At 47.9% G+C, this 21,143-nt stretch overlaps 1 protein-coding gene across 4 annotated transcripts in view; it reads left to right on the plus strand.

Annotated features, from left to right (window-relative positions):
- The window catches only part of Nudcd3 (NudC domain containing 3), a 101,424-nt gene that overhangs the window by 76,699 nt on the left and 3,582 nt on the right, over positions 1-21,143 (plus strand). For 3 of the 4 annotated variants that reach the window (XM_059275492.1, XM_059275493.1, XM_059275494.1), the window contains exons 4-5: positions 3,598-3,741; positions 17,050-17,238. In XM_059275492.1, coding sequence (XP_059131475.1) covers positions 3,598-3,741; positions 17,050-17,238 — 333 coding nt within the window. Of the gene's footprint in view, positions 1-3,597; positions 3,742-9,976; positions 10,166-17,049; positions 17,239-21,143 lie in introns of those variants that run through there. The other variant, XR_009381815.1, reaches the window with a different exon arrangement.

The raw sequence follows: 21,143 nt of genomic DNA on the forward strand, positions 1-21,143 counted from the left end.
CTTATGTTTTTAGTTCTTTTTTATTTTTGGTTCAGTAATTTTTCATATCATCTTAGATTCTGCAAAGTTATAAAATAGAAATATTTAAATACACTTTTCCTGATTAAGTCTGTCATCTTTGATTTTGCTTTTTGGCTCTTTTTCTTCTTCACACCATACTTCTGGCTTTTTTCATGAGAAAGAGTTCTCACTTCCCTACTAGGTTTATTTTTCTTGTTGATATTTAGTATTTTTCCACATTGTCTTGAGTGTAGGGCTTTATTGATGGTTTTCTCTGCTGTATTTCAAAGGTCTGATTTTCCTGCCATCTGTCAGCTGAGAGAATTGACAGTTAGGTTTTCCTGACAGGGTGCGAAGCCTTGATGGTTTCTGTGTTTGAGGAACTCCTATTTTACCTAGAACACGGTCCTCACACCAGCCCCTCAGAATGCAGGTCAGTCTCTGAAGGAGGGCTGCTTCTGCAGAACCAGCCAGTCCTCAGGGCTGACTCTAAGCTCCTCTCACATGTGCCTCTCTGCTTTTGTGCCTGCCTTCTAGCCAGAGCCTCTAGCTGCTGCCAGATGTGTCCCCCAGCTTCTGGCATCTGGGCCATGTGTCATTCTTTGTTCCTGTCTTCACAGATGTGCTAACATCTCATCAGTTCTTCCCTTCAGTGTCTCTTTCATGGGTGCTGCTTTTCTTCGTTACTGTCCTTTTGTCGGGCCTCAGAAGATTAGAGAGCTGTTCCCAAAGCGCTGTTTGCTGCTGCTACTCCTGTCTGCTCACCACCTTTGAGGAGTTCGTTCCTTATTCTGGTTAGGTTCTGGAAGAGTCGTGCCCAAATTTGGAAATTAGCATGTTATATAAAACTACTGGGAGTTTGTTAAGGGACCTGGGTCTGGTGTTCTTTGCAAGTAGAAATTCCTGGTTGGGTTAATTTGGTCACCATTGATCATGATCATCAGGAATGAGCTGAGCCATGCCTGGCGGTGTGGCTCTGGCAGTAGAGGCAGTCCTCCTACTGCCTCCTCCCCCAAGCATACCCCAGCATTTTCTTTTTTTTTTTTTTTTTTTATTTAAAGATTTATTTATTATGTATACAGAAGAGGGTGCTAGATCTCATTACAGATGGTTGTGAGCCACCATGTGGTTGCTGGGAATTGAACTCAGGACCTCCGGAAGAGCAGTCAGTGCTCTTAACCTCTGAGCCATCTCTCCAGCCCAATACCCCAGCATTTTCACTGAGAAGTGTCAGCCGGGATCACTGACACATACCGTCTCCCCGATTTTTTTTTTAGAGAACCCCTCCCCCACTTCATTTTTATTTATTTTTTTATGTGTATAGGTGTTTTACTTGCATGTATTCTTGTACCCCAAGCGTGCCTGGTGCCCAAGGAGGCCAGAATGGGGGTGTTGGGCCTCTTGGGTGGGACTGGAGTTGCAGACTGTTACAAGCTGCGTGTGCGTAGATGCTGGGAATCAAACCTGGGTCCTCTGGATGAGCAGCCACTTAATCACTGAGTCGTCTCTCCAGTGGGTTCCTCTTTTTTTTTTTTTTTTGATGGATATTTAAAAATGCATTTAGGGGCTGGGGAGATAGCTCAGTTGGTAAAATGCTTGCCATGCGAGCATGAGAACCTGAGTTCGATCCTTAGAGCCCTCTTCAAAAAATATCAGGCGGTGGTGGCGTACGCCTTTAATCCTAGCATTCTGGAGGCAGAGGCAGGCAGATCTCTATGAGTTTGAGGCCAGCCTGGGCTACAGAGTGAGTTCCAGGAAAGGTGCAAAGCTACACAGAGAAACCCTGTCTCAAAAAACAAAACAAAACAAAACAAAAAAAAAAAAAAAAAAGGAGCAAAACCCAAGAATGGTGGCAAGCAGTTATAATTCCAGAGCTAGAGAGGCAGAGACAGGCAGATTCCTGGGGCTTGCCCAATCATCAAGCTCCAGGCCAGTGAGAGACCCTGCTTCAAAAACATCCAAGGGTGTCCTCTGGCTTTCACATGCATGCAAATACACATGCACACACACTCATACACAGATATTTGCACATGTGCCCCCCAACACAAATATACACAAAATTACACAGGTTTTACTATGGTAATTCATCAGCAAATGGTACCTGACTTGGAAAATTAAGAGTTTAAGTATTTAATGAGCATCTACCAGGTAGTCTCTGAATTTTAATTTCATACACCTATTAGAAAAATAGACTTAATATATTTGTTCCCAGTGTCTTATTTAGTATGCATTATGCAAATACAGGTTGAACATCTCTAGTGCAAAATTTTCAGATTAAGGAGGTGCAACTAGTTAGCATTTGTGCAAATACTCCAAAAAAGAATGAATGCAAGCCTGGAGAGATTGCTCAGTGTTTCGAGAATGCTTATTACTCTTGTAGAGGACCTGGGTTCATTTCCCTGCATCCACATCAGGGGCTCACAACCACCTGTAACTCCACTTGTAGGGACTCCAGTTCCTTTTGGCACCCACAGGCACCAGCATGCATATGGTGCACACCTATGCACATGCACGTAAGATAGTAAGTGACACAAATACAAGCTCCAGTTTGTCTTCTAATTATTGAACGTACACCTTACTGGGGTCATGCACTCTGCTTTGGATCTGCTGGCTGGTTGTGTGGTATGAAGTGGGGAACCTTTCCTAGCAGTTAGTTCCCAGCTCATCGTAGAGACATACATTCGGGGCAGGAAGAGGTTTACCCACAACAACAGAGTAGACACATAGACAGTTTCTGCCCAGTGCAGGCTCAGAGGGAGAAAGGTGGCTGGGCTCAGCTTCATAAAGAACCAAGGTAAAAGGCCAAGCATGGTGGCACAGGCCTTTAATCCCAGCACTCAGGAGGTAGAGTCAGGTGGATCTCTGAGTTCGAGACCAGTCCAATCTATGTAGTGAGTTCTAGGCCAGCCTGGGCTACACAGTGAGACCCTGTTTCAAACAAACAGACAAAAACAGAATTGAAGGAACTAGTTTTACTCTCCTGGATGAAGATCAAGCTATGGTCACATCCTTTATAGCACCTCAGAGAAAGAAGAGGCCACACATGTCTTTTGCCAGAAAGTTTTGAGCAAGCAGCTCAGTTATTCTAGGCACAGTGGCCCAGGGCCTTAAGAGGTCAGAGAGAGAGCTCTCGCCGGTGGCTGTCTATGTGGCCATTTGAGGGGAAAACAGAGAGTGGATCATCATGGAAAGGAAGCTCACTATAAGAGCTCTAAGGGTTCCCTCTGGAACCTCGAGCCGAGGCTTCTGCAGTCTCTACGTAGTCACAGGGAAGGTGAAAGGAAGCACCAACTCCTATCTCTCCACTTGCCTTCCAGCCCAAGAACCAGAGTCTGTAACTGCAGACGGGAAAGGATTTGGGTGGAAAGCCAGCAGCTTCCACCATAATACTGACAGCTCTACTAAAGCTGAAATCTTTCTGGTGGATTTGCCTAAAGGAGCCGATAGAATGCAGGTTTCTTGGAGTGTGGACTAGGCTGGAAGGTTTTCTTCACAGAGATGCTTGGGGAGCCCAAGTGTCACAGTGTGTGCACAGCTGGAATGCAGTAGCTGCTAACCTTCATAAGCAAGATGACTTTTCTCCTGGTGTGTTCTCAGGTCTCTGTGGCCCTTAGCAGTGGCTCCATCCGAGTGGCCATGCTGGAAGAAACTGGAGAGCGTGTCCTCATGGAAGGGAAGCTCACCCACAAGATTAACACAGAGACTTCCCTCTGGAGCCTTGAGCCGGGCAGGTGTGTTTTGGTAAGTGTGGTCACCTGTGTGCAGAGCTCCCAGGTGGGTTTTAAACCTGCTGTGATGCCCCCTTTGGCCAAGTCTTCCCAATGAGCAGTGAGACCTTTAATTACAGTAATTGGAACAGACTTAATTAATTCTTTGCATATTTAGCACCCAGCTCCTGCTCAGAGTCTTGTCTCCATGAGCCTTCCCGTTTGTATCCTTTGCCCCTCAGGGTCCTAGTCATTCCTGGGAACCCACTTTCCTATATATCAAGGCAAAAACAAGGACATTAAAATGAAAATGGAGGTGGCATTTTTCCTAGGTGCCAGTCTTAATAAGCTCCCCAAGGAGATCTCACCTAGCACCTGGCAAGGCACAAGGTAAAGTTCAAGAATAGGACAGTGAGGTGTGAATCTGAATGAAGAGCTCACCTGGTAGTAGTCAGCAGACCCCACACTTGGGGCTGTGTGCTGCTTGGCCAGATGTGTGCAGCTCATCCTTCTCTCCTGTGCAGCTCTGACCCTTGTGAGTGGTCACTGACTGTATGCTGGCACCCAAGAGGAAAACTGGCACAATATACCTTGGATTAACTTGTTTCCTCTTTCTTCCTCCAGAGGGAACAAGTTAGGTAAGAGAGATAAAGATGAAAAGAAAAACACTAAGTCTTTGGATGAAAAAATCCTCAGGCCTTCTTCACATATGTGACATAAACTAAAGACAGTATCTGTTAGATTTTACAAGAGGTGCTCAGTGATGGCCGGCCTCTCTGGGGTATCCAGGTTGGTGCTGGTGGGTAAAGAAGAAAGCTCTCAAGCCCACAGTGGCTCTGTCTTAGCTACCCCCATGTTTCAGGGGGAGGCATAGGCTAGGGACTGAGTGAACAGGACTCACTCAGTGCCTGTGGGGATTGGGAGTATCTTCTGCCTCATCTTGCTGTCAGATCCGAAATAGAACTATTGTTGCTCATGTGGAGATGGTCCCTCATGTAGGAATGTGCCTAAGGACTTCCAGGTCCTGACCTGCCTCAGTTCCTCTTGAGGTCTCCTAAGGCTCATGTGATAGGTAGCTTGTGAAGTTTTCAGAGGTGGGGCTGGATCTGGTTTGTCCTGTGTTCTGAATGTCCCAGCACCCAGGCCTACCTTTGCCAATGGTCAGTACTGGTGATATCCCTAGGGACTTGACTCAGGGCTCCACCAGCCATGTATAGGCTGCGTTTGTCTGATTGTTCTGTACCTCACTGATGCACATCCCTTGGCAGGGCAGCATTCCACAGCCAGAGAAAACAAAAGTACTGTTCTGCCAATGGTATACTCATTGCCTCTGAAGGTTGACTTTGGGTGTCAGCATGATTGGGTTGAAGGAACTGGTAAGGCATGGGTGTGTGTGCAAGGATGTTTCAGAGAAGACTTTCATGGGTGTCCGTGATCTGAGTGGGGAAGACCTACCCTGAATCTGGGCAGCACAGAACAATACAATAGGCTAGGCTCAGATTGAACATGATGTGGGGGAAGAGAGACATTTGGCCTCTCTCTGCCTTTCTTCTCCCAAGCAGGCATGCATTTTGCCTTGGGTATCAGACTCCGGATTCTTTGTCCTTTCAACTTTAGGATTTGTATAGGTGACCCTTGGGTCTTCAATATCTAACCAAGTCTGTACACCATAGAGCTCTCTCCTTCTGAGGGTCTGACATCCCTGGCTTCACACCTTGCAGATGGCCCCTCCGATCATGTTAGCCAATTTAATGTGTATTATATATCTGTGTGTGTGTGTGTGTGTGTGTGTGTGTGTGTGTGTGTGTGTGTGTGAGAGAGAGAGAGAGAGAGAGAGAGAGAGAGAGAGAGAGAGAGAGAGAGAGAGAGATCTCACTTGTTCTGTTTCTTTGGAGAACCCTAATGCAGCCTTTTTAAGTGTGGCAGCTCAGTCCCCTCCCCTTATCCTGACCTTTAAACCTGCATATTAATAGTGCTGTACTGAACTTCTAGATCTGAACACCCCAGCTCCTTTCCTTGGCATGCGACTTGAAGTTCCAGGTGCTCTTCCAGTCTCTGTTGAGCTTTGCATGGTCAGGTGGTTCTGGAGCACGAGTAACATGTCAGTGCTGGACTGGTAGCCTTGCTCTTGGAAGGCATTGCCTATGGCTGCTGTGAACACCATGCTAGGGTTCTCTGATTCTAGGGCTGCTGCCTTCCACGAACTGAGAGTTCTGTGATGCCCTGTCTTCTGCCTTGGCTAGTTAAACTCTCTGCAGAGTATGGGATGAGTTAGGATCCCAGCTCTCTGCACAGCTCACTGTTGGGAGCCTTTTCCAAGTGGTCTGTGTCACTCAAAAGCAGCAGCATTCCCCAAGGGAATGGTCTTTGGGTTCACAGACCCCATCTGTGTTCAGAATCCACTGGGATTAGAATCTGCATACTAGTCATTGCTTTTGCTTTATGTCTATAAATATGATTGTTACTAAATTACCTCTAAGAGCTTTTGTTGATAAATCCAACTTTGACTTCTAAATAGTCCAGAGCCATGTTACTTTTAGGAGGGGGTGTCCATACTGGTGGAATAGGATAGAGTCATCTATTGTGACTTTATACCTATAATCCTTGCACGTGAGAGGCTGAGGCAGAAAGCTTACCATTAGTTTTGGACCCTCCTGGGGCTACATAGCAAGAAAATACCTCAAGAAAAGAGGAAGCAAACAAAACACTGGGCCAGCAAGATGCTCAGTTGGTAAAAGTGTGTGCCACCAAGCCTGCTGACCTGAATTCACCTTAGCACTCATACAGTGAAGGGAGGAAGCTGATTTCCCACAAGTTGTCCTCTGACCGACCTCTGTATGTGTGTCATGATTCACACACGTGTATACAGAGAGAGAGAGAGAGAGAGAGAGAGAGAGAGGGAGCCATATAAACAGTAAAAATCTATAAAAAATTTAAAAATGGAATAGAATATGGCTGATGGCCCAAACACTAGCATCTTACATTAATTGCCAACATATATTTAACACAGGTACTTTATGAGGTACATGGTACTCTTTCATTGTTTGCAGAATCTTAGAAGTCAGGCCTTTGAGACTTTGAGATGGGGTTGTTATTTGCCCAAGTGTGAGACTGAGCCTCAAAGCCATATCTGGCTGGCTGGACTTTTTTCTCTTGAAAAGGTCTAACCCCTTTAACTGGGGTTGGGAAAGTGACGCTTTCTCCAGCCAAGGGAAAAGGCAAAGAGGGAAGGGAGATGATCCTCATGGTTGTGAGATGCTCTCGTGTCACCTTGATGTGGTGACACCTTCCCCAGGCTGGAGAGAGTCCTGTACTGTACCTGTACCCTCATTAGCCTGGCTGGAGACAGCTAGACAGCTGTCCTGTAGAGGACAGTCAGATGTAAGGACCTCCTTCCTGGTATCTATGCACACACTCCCTTCCTGCAGACCCCCTGAATCCTCTTCATCCATGTTCTGCTATGGTCTTGCTTACCTGTGTTCCAGTTGCTATTAGGGTTTTAGTTTGATTTTGCCAGATACCTATGGTCTGCAGTTTATGAAAAGAAACAGCTAGCTGCATTCAGATGATGCCATGAACATGGCATCTGTGGGTGCTATGCCATCTCTAGTAGAGCCAAAGGAAGCCCCTTGGACCTGAGATACCGCACCCATCGGTTCCTGTCCCTCAGAGTTGCTGGCACTGTTGTTGGCTGGATTTTATTTTTAGGGGAGGATCACTTGTGGACAATAAGGGATTTGAGAAAGGGGGGCCTTGGGCGTTATAACCACTTCTCCTGGCTCTCTCGGCCTAGGTCCTTGCCTGTACTTGGGGTTCCTTCCCAATGAGAGGTGCGAGGCTGGTCTTCCACCCTTTATGACTGCAGCCTCAGCAAGTAAGTGCTGTATGTTAAGGAATGTGTCCAGTTACAGACATGAAAAGTTTGGTGTGTTTTTGCTTTATTTATTGATGACCTCTTGGGGCCAGTTTTTTCTTCTGATTACATACATGAGACAGTCCTATAAATTACCGAGCAGATTATTTTTATTCATAAAGGGCCTGTTTTTGTTCCACTTAGCACATTGCATCTACTCTGTGGACTCGGCATGTGTATTAAGCAAAGGTTGCCTGACTATCGGGGGGCTGGCCTGTGAGCTGTCCCTGTAGCCATGCTTGACTTCGGCATGATCCTTTCAATGAGCACCTGGCTCCTGGTCTTCACATGCCTACTTATTGCTTCTTGTTAGGCCTGGGAAGATGGCCTCTTTTGGAGAAAAGGACTTTGCAGGCGTAGTTAAGAATCTCAGCATGAGATCATTCTGGATTTTCTGGGTGACCCCAGAATTCAGTGAAAGACACTCTTGAAAGAGGCAGCAGAGACAGACACCGAGAATCCTCATGAAGACCAGGCAAAGACTGGAATGATGTGGACATAAACCAAGGGATGCCAGCAGCTGCCAGAAGCTGAAAGAAGCCAAAGGATCCTTCCTTGAAGCCTGCAGGGGATTACAACCATACCTACTTCTTGATTTGGGACATCTGGTCTCCAGAACTACAAGAAATGGATGGGTGACGTTTTTAAGTGCCCTCTCCTCTGGCCCAATCTGGTATTTGTCACAGCAGCCTTCAGACACTCGCATAGGGCCCTCGCAGCCTTTGTGAAGAGGAGTGGAGTTTGGAGCTGTTATTGGTACCCCAGACTCTGCCATAAGAGCTTCTGACCTCCTCACCTCACGGCAGGGGGTGCAGACCGTGCCGCCTGCTTCTCAGCACCTTCCACGTGGCCTGTTTCTCCTCCCTTCTGCGGTGGATCCCACACCAGACAGTCAGGGCAGGCAGGGGTGGCAGCTAAAACCGTGTGACAGTTCTTGCCTCCCTCCCTCCCACACTTGAGAATGTTAAATGAGACTTCTTGACTCAGGCAAGCTCCTTGCCTGGTTACGGAGATGTAAAATCAGCCGTGGCAACAGCACCAGCTACTTTTCCTGATTCTTCATTCGGTTCCAGAAGCCAGGCACTGAGCTAGTGCATTGTCCTCGTTTCTTCCTCCCTGTGGAGAGCTGGCAAGCTGGCTGCCCTCTGCATTGTGTGGGTAGCTGTAGGCAGGCAGCATGCTCTGCTTCAGGGGCACTCAGACAGTGCTGTGTTGGGAAGGTAGTTGGAGCTGCCTGGAGGTGAATGCCATTCCACACACACATCTTCATGTACTGACATCATACACACAGACTATTTAACATTGCTTAGATAGCTCTAGAATATTTTCTGAATAAATAGATGCTGGAGTTCAGGCTTTAAAACTTACTGCACTGTGTTTATTTATGATTTTTTTTTTTTAGCCCTGTGAGTATTTTTATACAAGCCGCACCTCCCTGCCTGTATTGAGATGATTTCCTGAAGTTATTATTTCTCAAATGTGGAATCCCGGGATGATTACTGTCGTGACTCTCCCTGAAGGGTGCAGCATTTCTAGAGTGGTGCCAGTGATGTGTCAGCACCGGCATCCCTGTGTCTCCCCAGCCAGGGACTACTTCATTTTCCTTGCCAGTTTGTCTGGACATCTCTTGTTGTTCTTTTAAGGATGAAATAACTGGTCCCTTGTTTCCTGACTCACAAGCCATCTTTCCTGATGTAGCAGCTTTTCCTGGCCTGTGAGGATGTCCTTGTGTATCATTTACTATACCCCTTCATAAATCCAGAATGGAAGCTATAGATTAAGTTAGTTTAGCATTTTGGCAAGCGCCCCGAACCTGGGATGTATGTGAACTGGAATGAGAGCCCACCTTCAGTTGATGCCATCTCCAGGCCGAGTCCTGTTTCCAGTTTTTATCATGACTCTTAACATCATTCTGTCCCTGGATGCCAGTAGGGAGGAACTGAGGCTTGGAGCTCACACAGAAGGCTAAGACTCCTTGTTCCAGATGACAGCAGGACTGTGCTGAGCAGTGGGTGGGCCTTCACCCTCCTCCAGGGTGCTAGGAAGAAAGTGGAGTATAGCTTTTCTCATTTTGTTGTGCCCACTCTGTAGAGCGTAGGTGTTTGTGCCTCCCTGGGTGAGATCCATGGCTGTGTCCTGTCTGACCTGTGCAGTGTCTTAGTTTTGTTTTAATGTCTTAGGCTCACAAAGGCGGTTGATGACATTGAAAATCAGGAGACTCTCTGTACAGTGGTGGCTTGCAGCATATCCACAGGAGTCAGAGGCTGCCCACATCTTTCTTCCCCCAGTGGGTGTCGAGCTGAGCAGGTGCACCGCCATGCTGTCATCTCACCCCATTATCTGCCCTTGTTCCAAGGTGCCTTCCTGGAAGGAACGTCCCACAACATTCCCGTTGGCCCAAACTCAATCACACGGGCAGCTGCGAGGAGCAAAGCCATCCTCACTGGGCACAGTGCTTCCCTGAATAGAAATGAGGTTCCGTTACTAAGGAAGGAAAGGGATATAAATGCTGGTGAGTCATCGGTACAGATCGGGGGATGCTGAGGTAAGTTTATTCACACTGAGGGTGAAGTTTCTGTGAGGACATTTTGGGAGCACTGTTTAGTCAGTGATAGTCTGGTGTCCCTCTGGGAAATTATTGTGTTCTGGGACCAGGTAGATAAAAGAGGACCTGGAAAATGAGAGTGTATCCAGGAAATGGTGAGGTCACAGTGACCTTGTAGAGCACCATCTAATTCTGACCCAATGAAGGATGGTTCAGAGTGACTTTTTAAGCCACTGAGAAAGGAGGAAGCCGGGAGGCGGCACGTAGTTTCCTTATAGAGAAGGTGCTCACTTTAGCAGTGCCCATGCCCTGTCAGTAAGGAGAGACTGGTTTTAAGGTCAGGTTCCCTGGACTGTCAGGGAGAGGGGACCTCACACGGTCCTAAGAAGGATGACACTTGTGTGTTGGTGACAGTATGGGAAGGCCTGGAGCAAGAGAACAAACGTTCTGTGAGATACCTGCAGGTAGGCCAGAGACACCTCAGGAGAGGAACACTGTGGGCGTGGTCCTTAGCAGAGCAGAGAGGACCAGAGTCCTGTGCTGCAGGGAAGCTGAGGCCGGGCTGTTACTTCCGAAGACTTGCTTAGTCTTCGGAAGTAACTTGGGAGAAAGGGCCAAGACAATGTTCTTTACTCTTAAATGGTTCAGAGACACCATTATTTCTTACGTTTTAGGCAAACATACACATACAGAGTGGCACAGTACAGACACACAGCTGCTAAATGTCTGTGTGGTTATCTGTGCTTTGAGCAGTGTGTGAGTCCAAAGTTACTTGCAAATAAGAAATGAGCGGTCTAGCAAGCACACGATGAAACTCAGAATCATTAGAGAAGTGAAGTAAAACTTACAGTGAGATGCCCTTATACTCATGAGAGTGGCTGCTAAGGAGGAGCTGTGATGCCTTGAACTCCTCACTGCTGACGTGAGAGAGAGGCGGTGGACATAGCCAGGGTGCTCACATAGCAGCCCTGCCAACCTGCGCTGCGCTCCCGAGAAGTGGAGTCGTGAAGATCCTTACAGCAGCTTCCCGCCTAACTGCCAAACCTAGGAACACCTACGTGCCATGGCCAGGTAGCGATCACCTGCATCATGGAATGGCCTGGCCGAGCGTCATAGCCCACAGGCTCCAGAAAGGAAATGCATACAGGCCCACAGCGGTGGGTGTCAGTGGGGAAGAAGACATCCTGGACGTGGACAAGCTGGACTGCGAGATGAGCGCTGCAGACTGGAGTGGAAGGAGGCCTGGTGTGGGTGGGTTGTAGCGGAGGCTTGAGGAAACGAACCGCACCAGGGTGAGTTACTGTGTGCAAACTGCACCTCCACAAGTCTGACTCCTCAAAAGTAACCCGGTGTTCAAGCAAAACCAGTCAGTTTCAGCAAGCCGTGGGGCTGCCGTTGGGAAGGTGTGGTCTCTAGCCAGCAACCCCTGAAGCCTGTTCGAAGAGTGTTTGTCCTCCGTTCTCACCCAACTCTGGTTCTGTCTTGAGTGTTGAGAACACCCGACTCTACCCCTGGAGACCTGTGTGTATTCTAACCACATAGTTTGCTTAGAAGACTAGGTTCCCAGAGTGTCTTACCTGAGTTCCCTAGAAGTAGCACTCCAAGGAAGTCAGGGATGTTCAGAACTTGTCAGCTAAGGCTTCTGGGACATGAAACTATTTACAGAGAAAGGGGTAGGACTGAGTGTGAGGGTAAGGAGCCAGAACAGAACATGAAATGCTCCAAGGAAGCTCCGTGGAAAAGGAGGCCAATGAAGGACAAGGGCAATTGTCACACCGACAGTACAGCCGTACTTAGTCCTTCCTGGTGTGACACCAACAGTACAGCCGTACTTAGTCCTTCCTGGTGTCACACCGACAGTACAGCCGTACTTAGTCCTTCCTGGTGTCACACCGACAGTACAGCCTTACTTAGTCCTTCCTGGTGTGACACCAACAGTACAGTCTTACTTAGTCCTTCCTGGTGTCACACCGACAGTACAGCCTTACTTAGTCCTTCCTGGTGTCACACCGACAGTACAGCCGTACTTAGTCCTTCCTGGTGTCACACCGACAGTACAGCCGTACTTAGTCCTTCCTGGTGTGCTCATCCTTAAAAAACACAGCAGCAGAAGATAATTTCAGAGTATTCAAAAAAGTTTTGGGTTTCCAAGAACTTTCGGTGCTGTCTGTTGCCCCAGCACCAAGAGCAGCCTGAACCGTAGCAGGAGAGAGTCACTGAGGAAGGTGCTGGAGCTTGTATGCTTGCCTGTAGTCAGGCGAAAGAATAACAAGTGAGCTCCCACATCCTTGGAAATGGATCCCGAGTGTCCGTGAGGGAGTATAGACCTGAAGGCCGTCCTTGTGCAGTGCCAGGCTGTGGAAGTGGTACAGCCCCAGTGGGGACAATCTGGTGGTTTCTTGAAACATGAAGTAGATGTACCAAGTGCCCCAGCAATTCCATTCCTAGGTAAATACCGAGGGAATTGTGACTAGGAACTCATACAAGTGGTAGCATTATTCACAGTAGCCAAAAGGTGGAGAAGTGTCCATCAGCAGGAGGGATCAGTAGACTGTGGTAAGTAAGTGCATTCAGTGGAATGCTGTTCACACGTGGAGAGGAATGAAGTTCTGATACATGCTGCAACACAGGCGATCCTCCAAAACTCTGTTCTAAGTGACATAGCCAGACATTTGTGTGAAATCGGAAGAGACAAAAGCATTAGTAGGGTGGGCAGAGAGAAGTTATTAGGGTAAAATGAAGAGTATACCACTGGGTACAAGGCTTCTTTTTGGAGTGATGGAAATGTTTCAGGATACAGATGTGGGTGGTTGCAAGTGGATGTACCAAGTGGCATTCAACTGTTGACTTTTGAAAAAAAGTTATGGGACTTTCACAGTTTTAAAAAAAAGTGTTTTCTTTTTGTTTTTTGTTTTTTTAACAAGGTGGCTGACATCTCTTACCAGTATAAATAAGTGATACATTTGCGTGGTACCTGTTACCATTGTGGCTGAAACTATGTTCTCTGGTACAATAGCCCTCGGCTTCTAGTAATATCCACTTAGCATTTGACATGCACACCCGACTAAGGAATATTTTAATTAAAGATGTTTTAAAATCTTTTAGCTGGTTGTTGTGAGTGGCGCATACTTTTAATCCTAGTTCTCAGAGACAGGAGAATCATGAGATCATGAGTTCAAGGCCAGCCTGGACTACATACAAGACCCTGTCTCACAGAAGCGGGAGAGGGGTGCTTGAGGGGCTTGAGCAATGGCTTAGTGGGTAAGAGCACTCGCTGTGCAGGCATGAGGACCTGAGTTTGAGTCTCCAATGTCCATGTTGTGGGTGTTTATTTTTTAATAGAAAACAACAGCCCAAACCAGGCATGGTTGCTTGTGTTTGTAATGGGGAGTGGGGCCAGATCCCAGGAGCTCACTGGCCAGCTAGCCTAACTCCATAGGGTGGAGAGCAGTAGGGGAAAATTACCCAGCATTCTCTGTTCTCCACTTGTGCATACAGGCATACACACTTGTTCATGTCCATGCAACATACACACATGCACAAAAAGCCTGAAATGTAATACAGTGGTGATTACTTCTCTGGTGTGCACAATGCCGTAGTTTGATCCTGACTGCTACAAAAACCTTTGAGGATTTTTGGAATAACTTGGGCATGTTCCTGTAGTTAGACATTCTGTGAAATTAAAGACAGATAAACTATTTCTAATGATAAAAGGGTTAGGATTCATCATGAATTTTATTAGATTTGCTGAGTACACATGTGGACCTGGCATAAGGTGAGCCCCATCCTATCCCCGCACTCTAGACTCAGAAGTAGACCTCTCCCTTCCTCCTGGCAGATATAATCCACTCTCTCCTGCGGGACAGACCAGTGACTTGTCCTTTGTTCCAGTGCTCACCATGCCTGTGGAGCATCGGTGTGGAGTTGAGTCTGGTCTGTGGGGGATCGTCTAGCAATAACTGAACTGCAGATGCGCTCGGTCTGTGCTCCTGGTGGGCTGGTAGCTGAAGGAGGCTCCACTTCACACAGCCCTGACTTACGAGAGCTGTCTTTATCTTAAATAGGCACACCAATGTGTATGTTCCAGAGCCTGGGGCTTCTGATAGTCTCTTATTGTAGATCTCATGATTGTTACTCCTAAAGACAAAAGGCTCTCTTTCTAGCAGTTTGAAGTTCTGTAAGCATCTCAGAATCTCTTCTGGAGTAGAGAAAGCTTCCTACTCAAAGGTTCTTCACCGCTCAGGCTTGGTAAAGACAGAGCAGAATTCTCAGCGTTAGGGTCTCTGGGGCTTATTTAGGGTTCCCACCTCATAAATTGCACATCACTTTTAGGCCAGGGGGCCGGGATATCTAGAATACCTTTGTTTTAAGGTGGGGACCAAACAGCAGAAGTCATTTCCTGGTGGGGCTGCCACCGTAGGCAGGTGCTCTCCCCTATTAAAAAAAGTGGTTTTCTGTCTTTGTGTGTGTGGGTGTTTTCCTGCGTGTGTGTCTGCACCATATATGTGCAATGCTCACAGAGACCAGAAGAAGGTGTTAGATCCCATGCATGGGACTCTTAATCCCAGGGTCGTGGGTTCGAGCCCCACGTTGGGCGCCAGCTTGCCCCACCTGCAGGGCTTCAACGGGTTTTCGACCACCCTAAGGACGGAATGATAGGGACAGGAGATACAAAGGAAATACACCAAGTCTAGATTCTGATCAAGGTGTAACTTTATTTTTCTCCAAGAGGGTTTATATAGTTCCTGCAGGGTGGGGGGAGCAAGAAGCTGTCATCTGCATAAGGTGGGGCAAACTAACAGGATGTTTGTATAGGATGTTTACAGGGTGAAAGGGTCAAGGGCTCTGCCTCAATGTCCTGTTGCTAGGCAACCTGACTGTAAGATGCTCTAGTTGCCTGTCCTTAGAGATTCTGTCCTTGTCCCTGACAGGGGACCAAACAGCAGAAGTCATTTCCTGGTGGGGCTGCCACCGTAGGCAGGTGCTCTCCCCTATTAAAAAAGGTGGTTTTCTGTCTTTGTGTGTGGGGTGTTTTGCCTGTGTGTGTGTCCGCACCACATATGTGCAATGCTCACAGAGACCAGAAGAAGGTGTTAGATCCCGTGGGATTGGAGTTATGGGCATTTGGGAGCTACCACGTGGATGCTATGACTCAAACCCAGGTCCTCTGGAAGAGCAGCCAGTGCTCCTAACCAGTGAGCCATCTCTCCAGCACCCCTTGTCTATTTTTATTCCCTTTTGCTTTGGGTATCAGGAGAAGTTTTGAGGTATTGATGTCGTGTCATGATGACACAAGTTTTTGTGTTGTTTTTCTTACTCGTTTCTGAAAACCTTCACTGAATGTTCCTGTACCGCTAGCCTATGCTCCTAGATATTGTGGACTGACCCCAGGATTCTAAAGGTCAGCCTTAGCAGAATATTTGTTTAACTATGTAAAGATGTGTTGCTGTTTTACCTTGCCTGCCTAAGGCACCTGATTGATCTAATAAAAAGCTGAATAGCGAGGGAGGAAGTATAGGCAGGACTTCCAGGCAGAGAGAGTTAAGTAGGAGGAGGAATTTAGACTGGGGGGTCAGGGGAAGAGACCCCAGAGGCCAGCCAACCAGACACGGAGGAAGCAGGAAAGTAGGACATACAGAATGAGAGAAAGGTAAAAAGCCTTAAGGCAAAACATAGATGAATAGAAACAGGTTAAGTTAAGTTAAAAAAGCTAGTGGGACAAACCTAAGCTGAGCTGAGCATTCATAATTATAAGTCTCTGTGTCTTTATTTGGTAGCTGATTGGTGGCCCAAAGGAAATGCCAGCTACCCTTATCCCCCTCTGTGAGCACTGAACGGTTTTATCCTGTCAGAGCCATCATACAGTGTGGGCAAACATCACCTTGCTCCACTCTGATGAGTCCAGCCAGTAACCATAAATGATAACTGCCAGTGCCTCCAGGGTCTTGTGTGTGTCCCTGTGACCAGTAGCCTCGGGGAATGGTGTGCCCTGCGTCTTACACTGTGTCCTTGTCACCGTAGCAGCTTTGCTTGAATACCAGCTTTGCAAGATGCTTCTGATGTTCTCTGTTCTACTCTTGCGCAAATTCCACTTGGCTTCTGAGTTTCTGTGCTCATGGGATAAGTTTTACAGATTCCAATACTAAAGGCTGCTGCATGATACTGTTGTGCTTGACCACACTGTGTCTAGACTATCCTGCAGCTTGAGTTCAGCTCCTCCTGGGCTCCTCTCTGGACCATTGGAAGTAAGGACTGGGGCTGGAGAACTCCTGTAGGTACCAAGGAGGAAGAACAGGCATCTGGGCCCCTAGTTTTGGAGGAATCTTTGAAAGATTCTGTCATTTATTGGGTTACACCCTTCATCTCAGAAGTCCCACCTCCCCTAAAGGCAGCAGGAGATTGCATGTTGCTCTTGGAAGAAAGAAAGATCATTGCCAAGGGAGAAACTTGATTGAGCTGGGCAGAGACAAGACCTTACCAAGCAGGGCTTTCCATGGTGGGGATGCAGCAGCATGGGAAAGCCTAGGGCCAGGTCCTGCTGGATCAGAGAATTTTAGAAAACAATGTCTGCCTAGTAAGTGTGAGCACATGTGGTAGACAGTATGCTGACTCTAAGGACTAGTATCTACAGGATAGATACTAGATCAACATGACCCCTGGCTCAGAGGTTCCTTGTGTGATCTCATATACCTACTCATGCAGCCACCTTGCCTTTGTGTAGGTCTAAGCTCAGCCTGGGATATCTGCCCCTCGCATACTTTGCTCTGTCCCAGCCCAGTATGCCTGTCCTCTAGTCGGCCCTGTCCACAGTGCTAAGTATTCTTTCCCCAGTGGCTTGGGCTGTTTCCTGCCATGCTTGATAGTTTTTTCCCTGCTTGTCCCAGGTGAACCTGAGCAAGGTTGGCGAGTACTGGTGGAATGCGATCCTGGAGGGAGAGGAGCCCATTGACATCGACAAGATCAACAAGGAGCGCTCCATGGCCACTGTGGACGAGGAGGAACAGGCAGTCCTGGACAGACTCACCTTTGACTACCACCAGAAGCTGCAGGGCAAGCCGCAGAGCCACGAGCTGGTATGAGCACCGTGGCTCTCCTGTACCGTCTGCAGGCGGGTGGGTCGTGCTGGTGGGGAAGAAGGCATGAAGAAAAGTTCATCCTGGCTTAGTCTCTGCTGCACTTCTACAGTGTCCTGCCTAGGAAAGCCCAGTTGCTCATGTCTTCTATTCCTTACCTGAGGACAGCTGCACACTGCTACTCAGCCACATCTCATACCTGAGCTGCAAGCTCTGGTGTCACAGCCTTGAGAGTGTTTGTAGATGTGCCCTGACCACAGCATGGCCCAGAACTGTTTAGTTTTGATGGCTCCCACTGGAGCCTTAGAGCCCCATTGGTGGAGGGAGGGAGGGCCAGGCTGCAGGGCCCACTAAGGTTCTGACACAACAGCCAATGCAGAGCAAATACGTAGGTGGGTGAGTGAAGTGCTGGGGCTGTAATGAGAGAGTGTGAGGTCAGCAGCTTCTGGGAGAGCAGAAGGCTGGCTCTGACCTGTGTAGTGCCCAGGGGCAGGCTTCCGGTGCCAAAGAATGATTGCTTAGATAAACACATTTGTCTGTCCTTCCTTATAAGAATCCGGAGAGTTCTTTTTACTGTCAAATGCCCAGCCATGCAGCACCTAAGCTTTTGTGTGTGTAGACCAAGCATGGGTCAGACAGGGATCACCAACGGTGTGTTTTTGGACAAAACCACGGAAAGCCAGCCCTCAGGACCCTAGAGGAGTTAGTGTGTGTTTCCTGTTGTCTCTGAAGGAGCCTTACTTCATGGGTTGTGTGAATTGTCCCTCCTTCCCTTCAGAGTAGCATTGGACGTGGGAGCAGGTGTCTTTGATAGCTTCTTTTGCTGCATTGGCCACTGGAGTGTCTTGTCTTTTCTTTTCTTTTCTTTTTTTTTTTTTTTAAAGATTTTATTTATTTATCATGTATACAGTGAGTGTTCAGCCTGCAGGCCAGAAGAGGGCACCATATCTCATTGTAGATGGTTGTGAGCCACCATGTGGTTGCTGGGAATTGAACTCAGAACCTCTGGAAGAACAGCCAGTGCTCTTAACCTCTGAGCCATCTCTCCAGCCCCTGGAGTGTCTTTTCAAGGACATGTCCCTGTGAGTAAGGTCAAGAAGCCTTTGAAGCAGTACTGGCGTCTTTACCTCTTCCCCCAGGCCCTACCAGTTCATGTCCTAAGCATGCGCTATGCTGGGCAGGGTAGGTTGACTGGCTGTAGGCTCTGCACAGCAGCCCTGGTTATTGGATGGTCTGTTTTTCACAATGAGGAGGTGGAATTTTTGATGTCTCAGTATATATTGTGCCTCAGAGGAGCTCTAGCAGAGGGGCTGGGGTTTACTTCTCTGTCCTGCCCCCAAGTGAGGTGAGGGGAAGGACATCTTTGTGGGTCCATGTGCGCAGAGGTCCTTAGGCAGCAACTAGGAAGCTTAGAGCCCTCATCTTAGCAGAGATTGCCAGACCTGCTTGGTCACAGTGTAATCCGGTCATGGTGGCCTTGTCCACTGGTCAGAAGGTTGAGTCCTTACGGATCTGCTCACTCCTGTGTCCAGGACCAGGGCTTTGTCCACAAAAGGACTCAGATGTGTATGTAAGGTGGCTGCCAGGGGAGAGTGTTTCGTGAGAGGTGAGTCCGTCATCCTGGGTACTGAGCATCTTGTGCCGCAGACTGGACAGACTGGTTGTAGAGAAACACTAGACTGGATAGTCATTGTGGCTTGAACTGCCTTTGTGCATTAGCCACACCCCAGGAAGTCTTCTGTAGACTGTGACTGAGATTTTGGAGAAGCTAGAAGTTCTCCAGCTGTTGGCACCTCTTATTCTTAAGGTCCCTGGGATCGTATCCCTTGCAGGACACACAAGTGACAACAACCCATTGTCATTTGTCTGGAGTTAGCAGCAGTATAGGCCCCCACCCCCACCCTGTCTTCTTCCTTCCCCTGGATCCCTGCACTCACTGCACACATACACAGCTCTCCTTTCTTCCCTTGGTGCTGATGCCCTCTGGCATGGCCTAGTATCTCTTCCTCAAGGACAGATGGAAAACACTCAGTCTGCATCAGTGAGGGCAAGCATGTGACTGTCTTCGAGGAGTTAAGAGACCAGCCTCTTGAATCTGATCTTATCCAGAGAACAGTTCAGCCTTGTTTTCCAGTCTCAACAACGGTCCTCTGCAGGAGCTGGCTGCTTTGTTCCCATCTCTGTAGGTCTTAGATCTTCTTGTTCTAGTGGCTACCTCCCAGCCTACTCTTCAGGGTTGGGAATAGGGTAGTGTACTTATCTCCAGTAAACAAAGGCAGCTAGCTCTCTGAAGGTTCTGGCCTCCAGGAGCCTCACTGCTAGTTTGAAACATGCTGGCAAAAAGATCAAAAGATAACAGTGCTAAACATGTGTGTGCACTGTGCACATATACACTTAATGTAGCATCCCATGCGTGACTTGCTGCTGGGAAGCTGGCTCACTGCAAAGGCAAGGCTTTGGGGGTGTCCTGTGTTGGCTTTCTATGAAGACTGCCCTCTGCCCACAAGACATTGCAGAAACCTGAGTGTGGAATGGAAGGTTCTTACAACTGTGCATAGAAGACTTGTCCATGGCTGGTGAGCAGCTTCCACACAGCTGTTTATTATCCAACACTGAGAAACTGAGGAGACTGAACAACAACCCCAAGAAAAACCTTGAAGATGCTGTGGTCTAATAGAAAGAGCTTTGCCTTGAGTTTACATTGATTCTGCTGTGGACTTGCCGTGGACCTGGCAAGGACCATAGAGGAAATGAGTGTGCTTGTCCAGATGAGCTGCCCCAGCAAGGCCTTCAAGGAGCCTAGGGCCAGCAGTGCATGGGTAGAATACAGTGTGATTCCCTCGCCAGAGCGGAACTAATCAGGATGGCCGGGGAAGCCTCTGGCTATGGGTAGTCGTGATACAGCCCTGTAGCTGTTAGGGCTGTGTTAACTCTAGCACATCCTGGCTGGTGTCAGTGCTGAAGTCTCAGCTCCTTTGTAGGCTTGAAATGCTTTGAAGACACATCTTCAGTGTACAGCACTCTGGGGTTCCATGTAAAGTATCTTTAGCATCTTCTTTTATTGAACAAAGAAACAGAACTAGAAAGGGAGGTCCATGGCCTTGGGTTTCCTGATACAGCAGGTTAGCCACATAATCAATACTCGTATGCAGGGGTTTTGTGGGTGGTTGAGGTCACTTCTCTAGGATTGCCAGTCCTAACTAAGAGAGAGAGAATGGAAATGGGGCCAGGTTCTTCTATCAGCCTCCATCTGCTATGCGCATTGGCAGCCACAGTTCCCAACGTGCTCTGTAGTGATGCCCATTTATGGTGTAAACTTGAAGTTTTCTAAATTTGCCAGAATTTTAAATTGTGCTTCTAATGCCACCAGTGCTTTGTATTTTGAAGCATTTTAATTTTGAAGTGGTAATATACTTCTTCTGTCGTTTTGAAGTCTTTAATGTTGCCATAATGTCACTTCTTTCCAAAGTGGAAATGGAATGTTCTTCATCTTTTCCCTAGTGAGATTCTTCGAGCAGGTGTTCATCTAGAAGGGGTTGAAGAAGTACACAGGTGCCATTGCTCTGTCTGCACTTAGATGAGTCTGTCTAGGATCCCTCCAGCCTGGTGGCACTTACCCTCCAACAAACAGTGACTGACGTTGCCCAGGCAGGTGCCAGCATTTCCTGTGAGTGGACTTGGTGGCACACAGGATGGTCTGATCTTGACCTGTGCTCTGCAGAAAGAGCCGAGCATTTATCTGGGCATCATGGGCTCCCTCAATTGTGAAAACAAACCTCGAAGCCTGCCCTTTGCCCTCTGGGCTTGCTACAGTGGGTCCCCACCCAGCCACCAGGGCCTTAGAGCTGCTGTTCACCCTGCAGCTGGCTGAGCCTCGGTTATCTGGCTGGTCTCGTCTTGGGTTT

Source organism: Peromyscus eremicus, chromosome 10 (genome assembly GCF_949786415.1).
Source record: "Peromyscus eremicus chromosome 10, PerEre_H2_v1, whole genome shotgun sequence".
In the NCBI taxonomy this organism is placed as follows: domain Eukaryota; kingdom Metazoa; phylum Chordata; class Mammalia; order Rodentia; family Cricetidae; genus Peromyscus; species Peromyscus eremicus.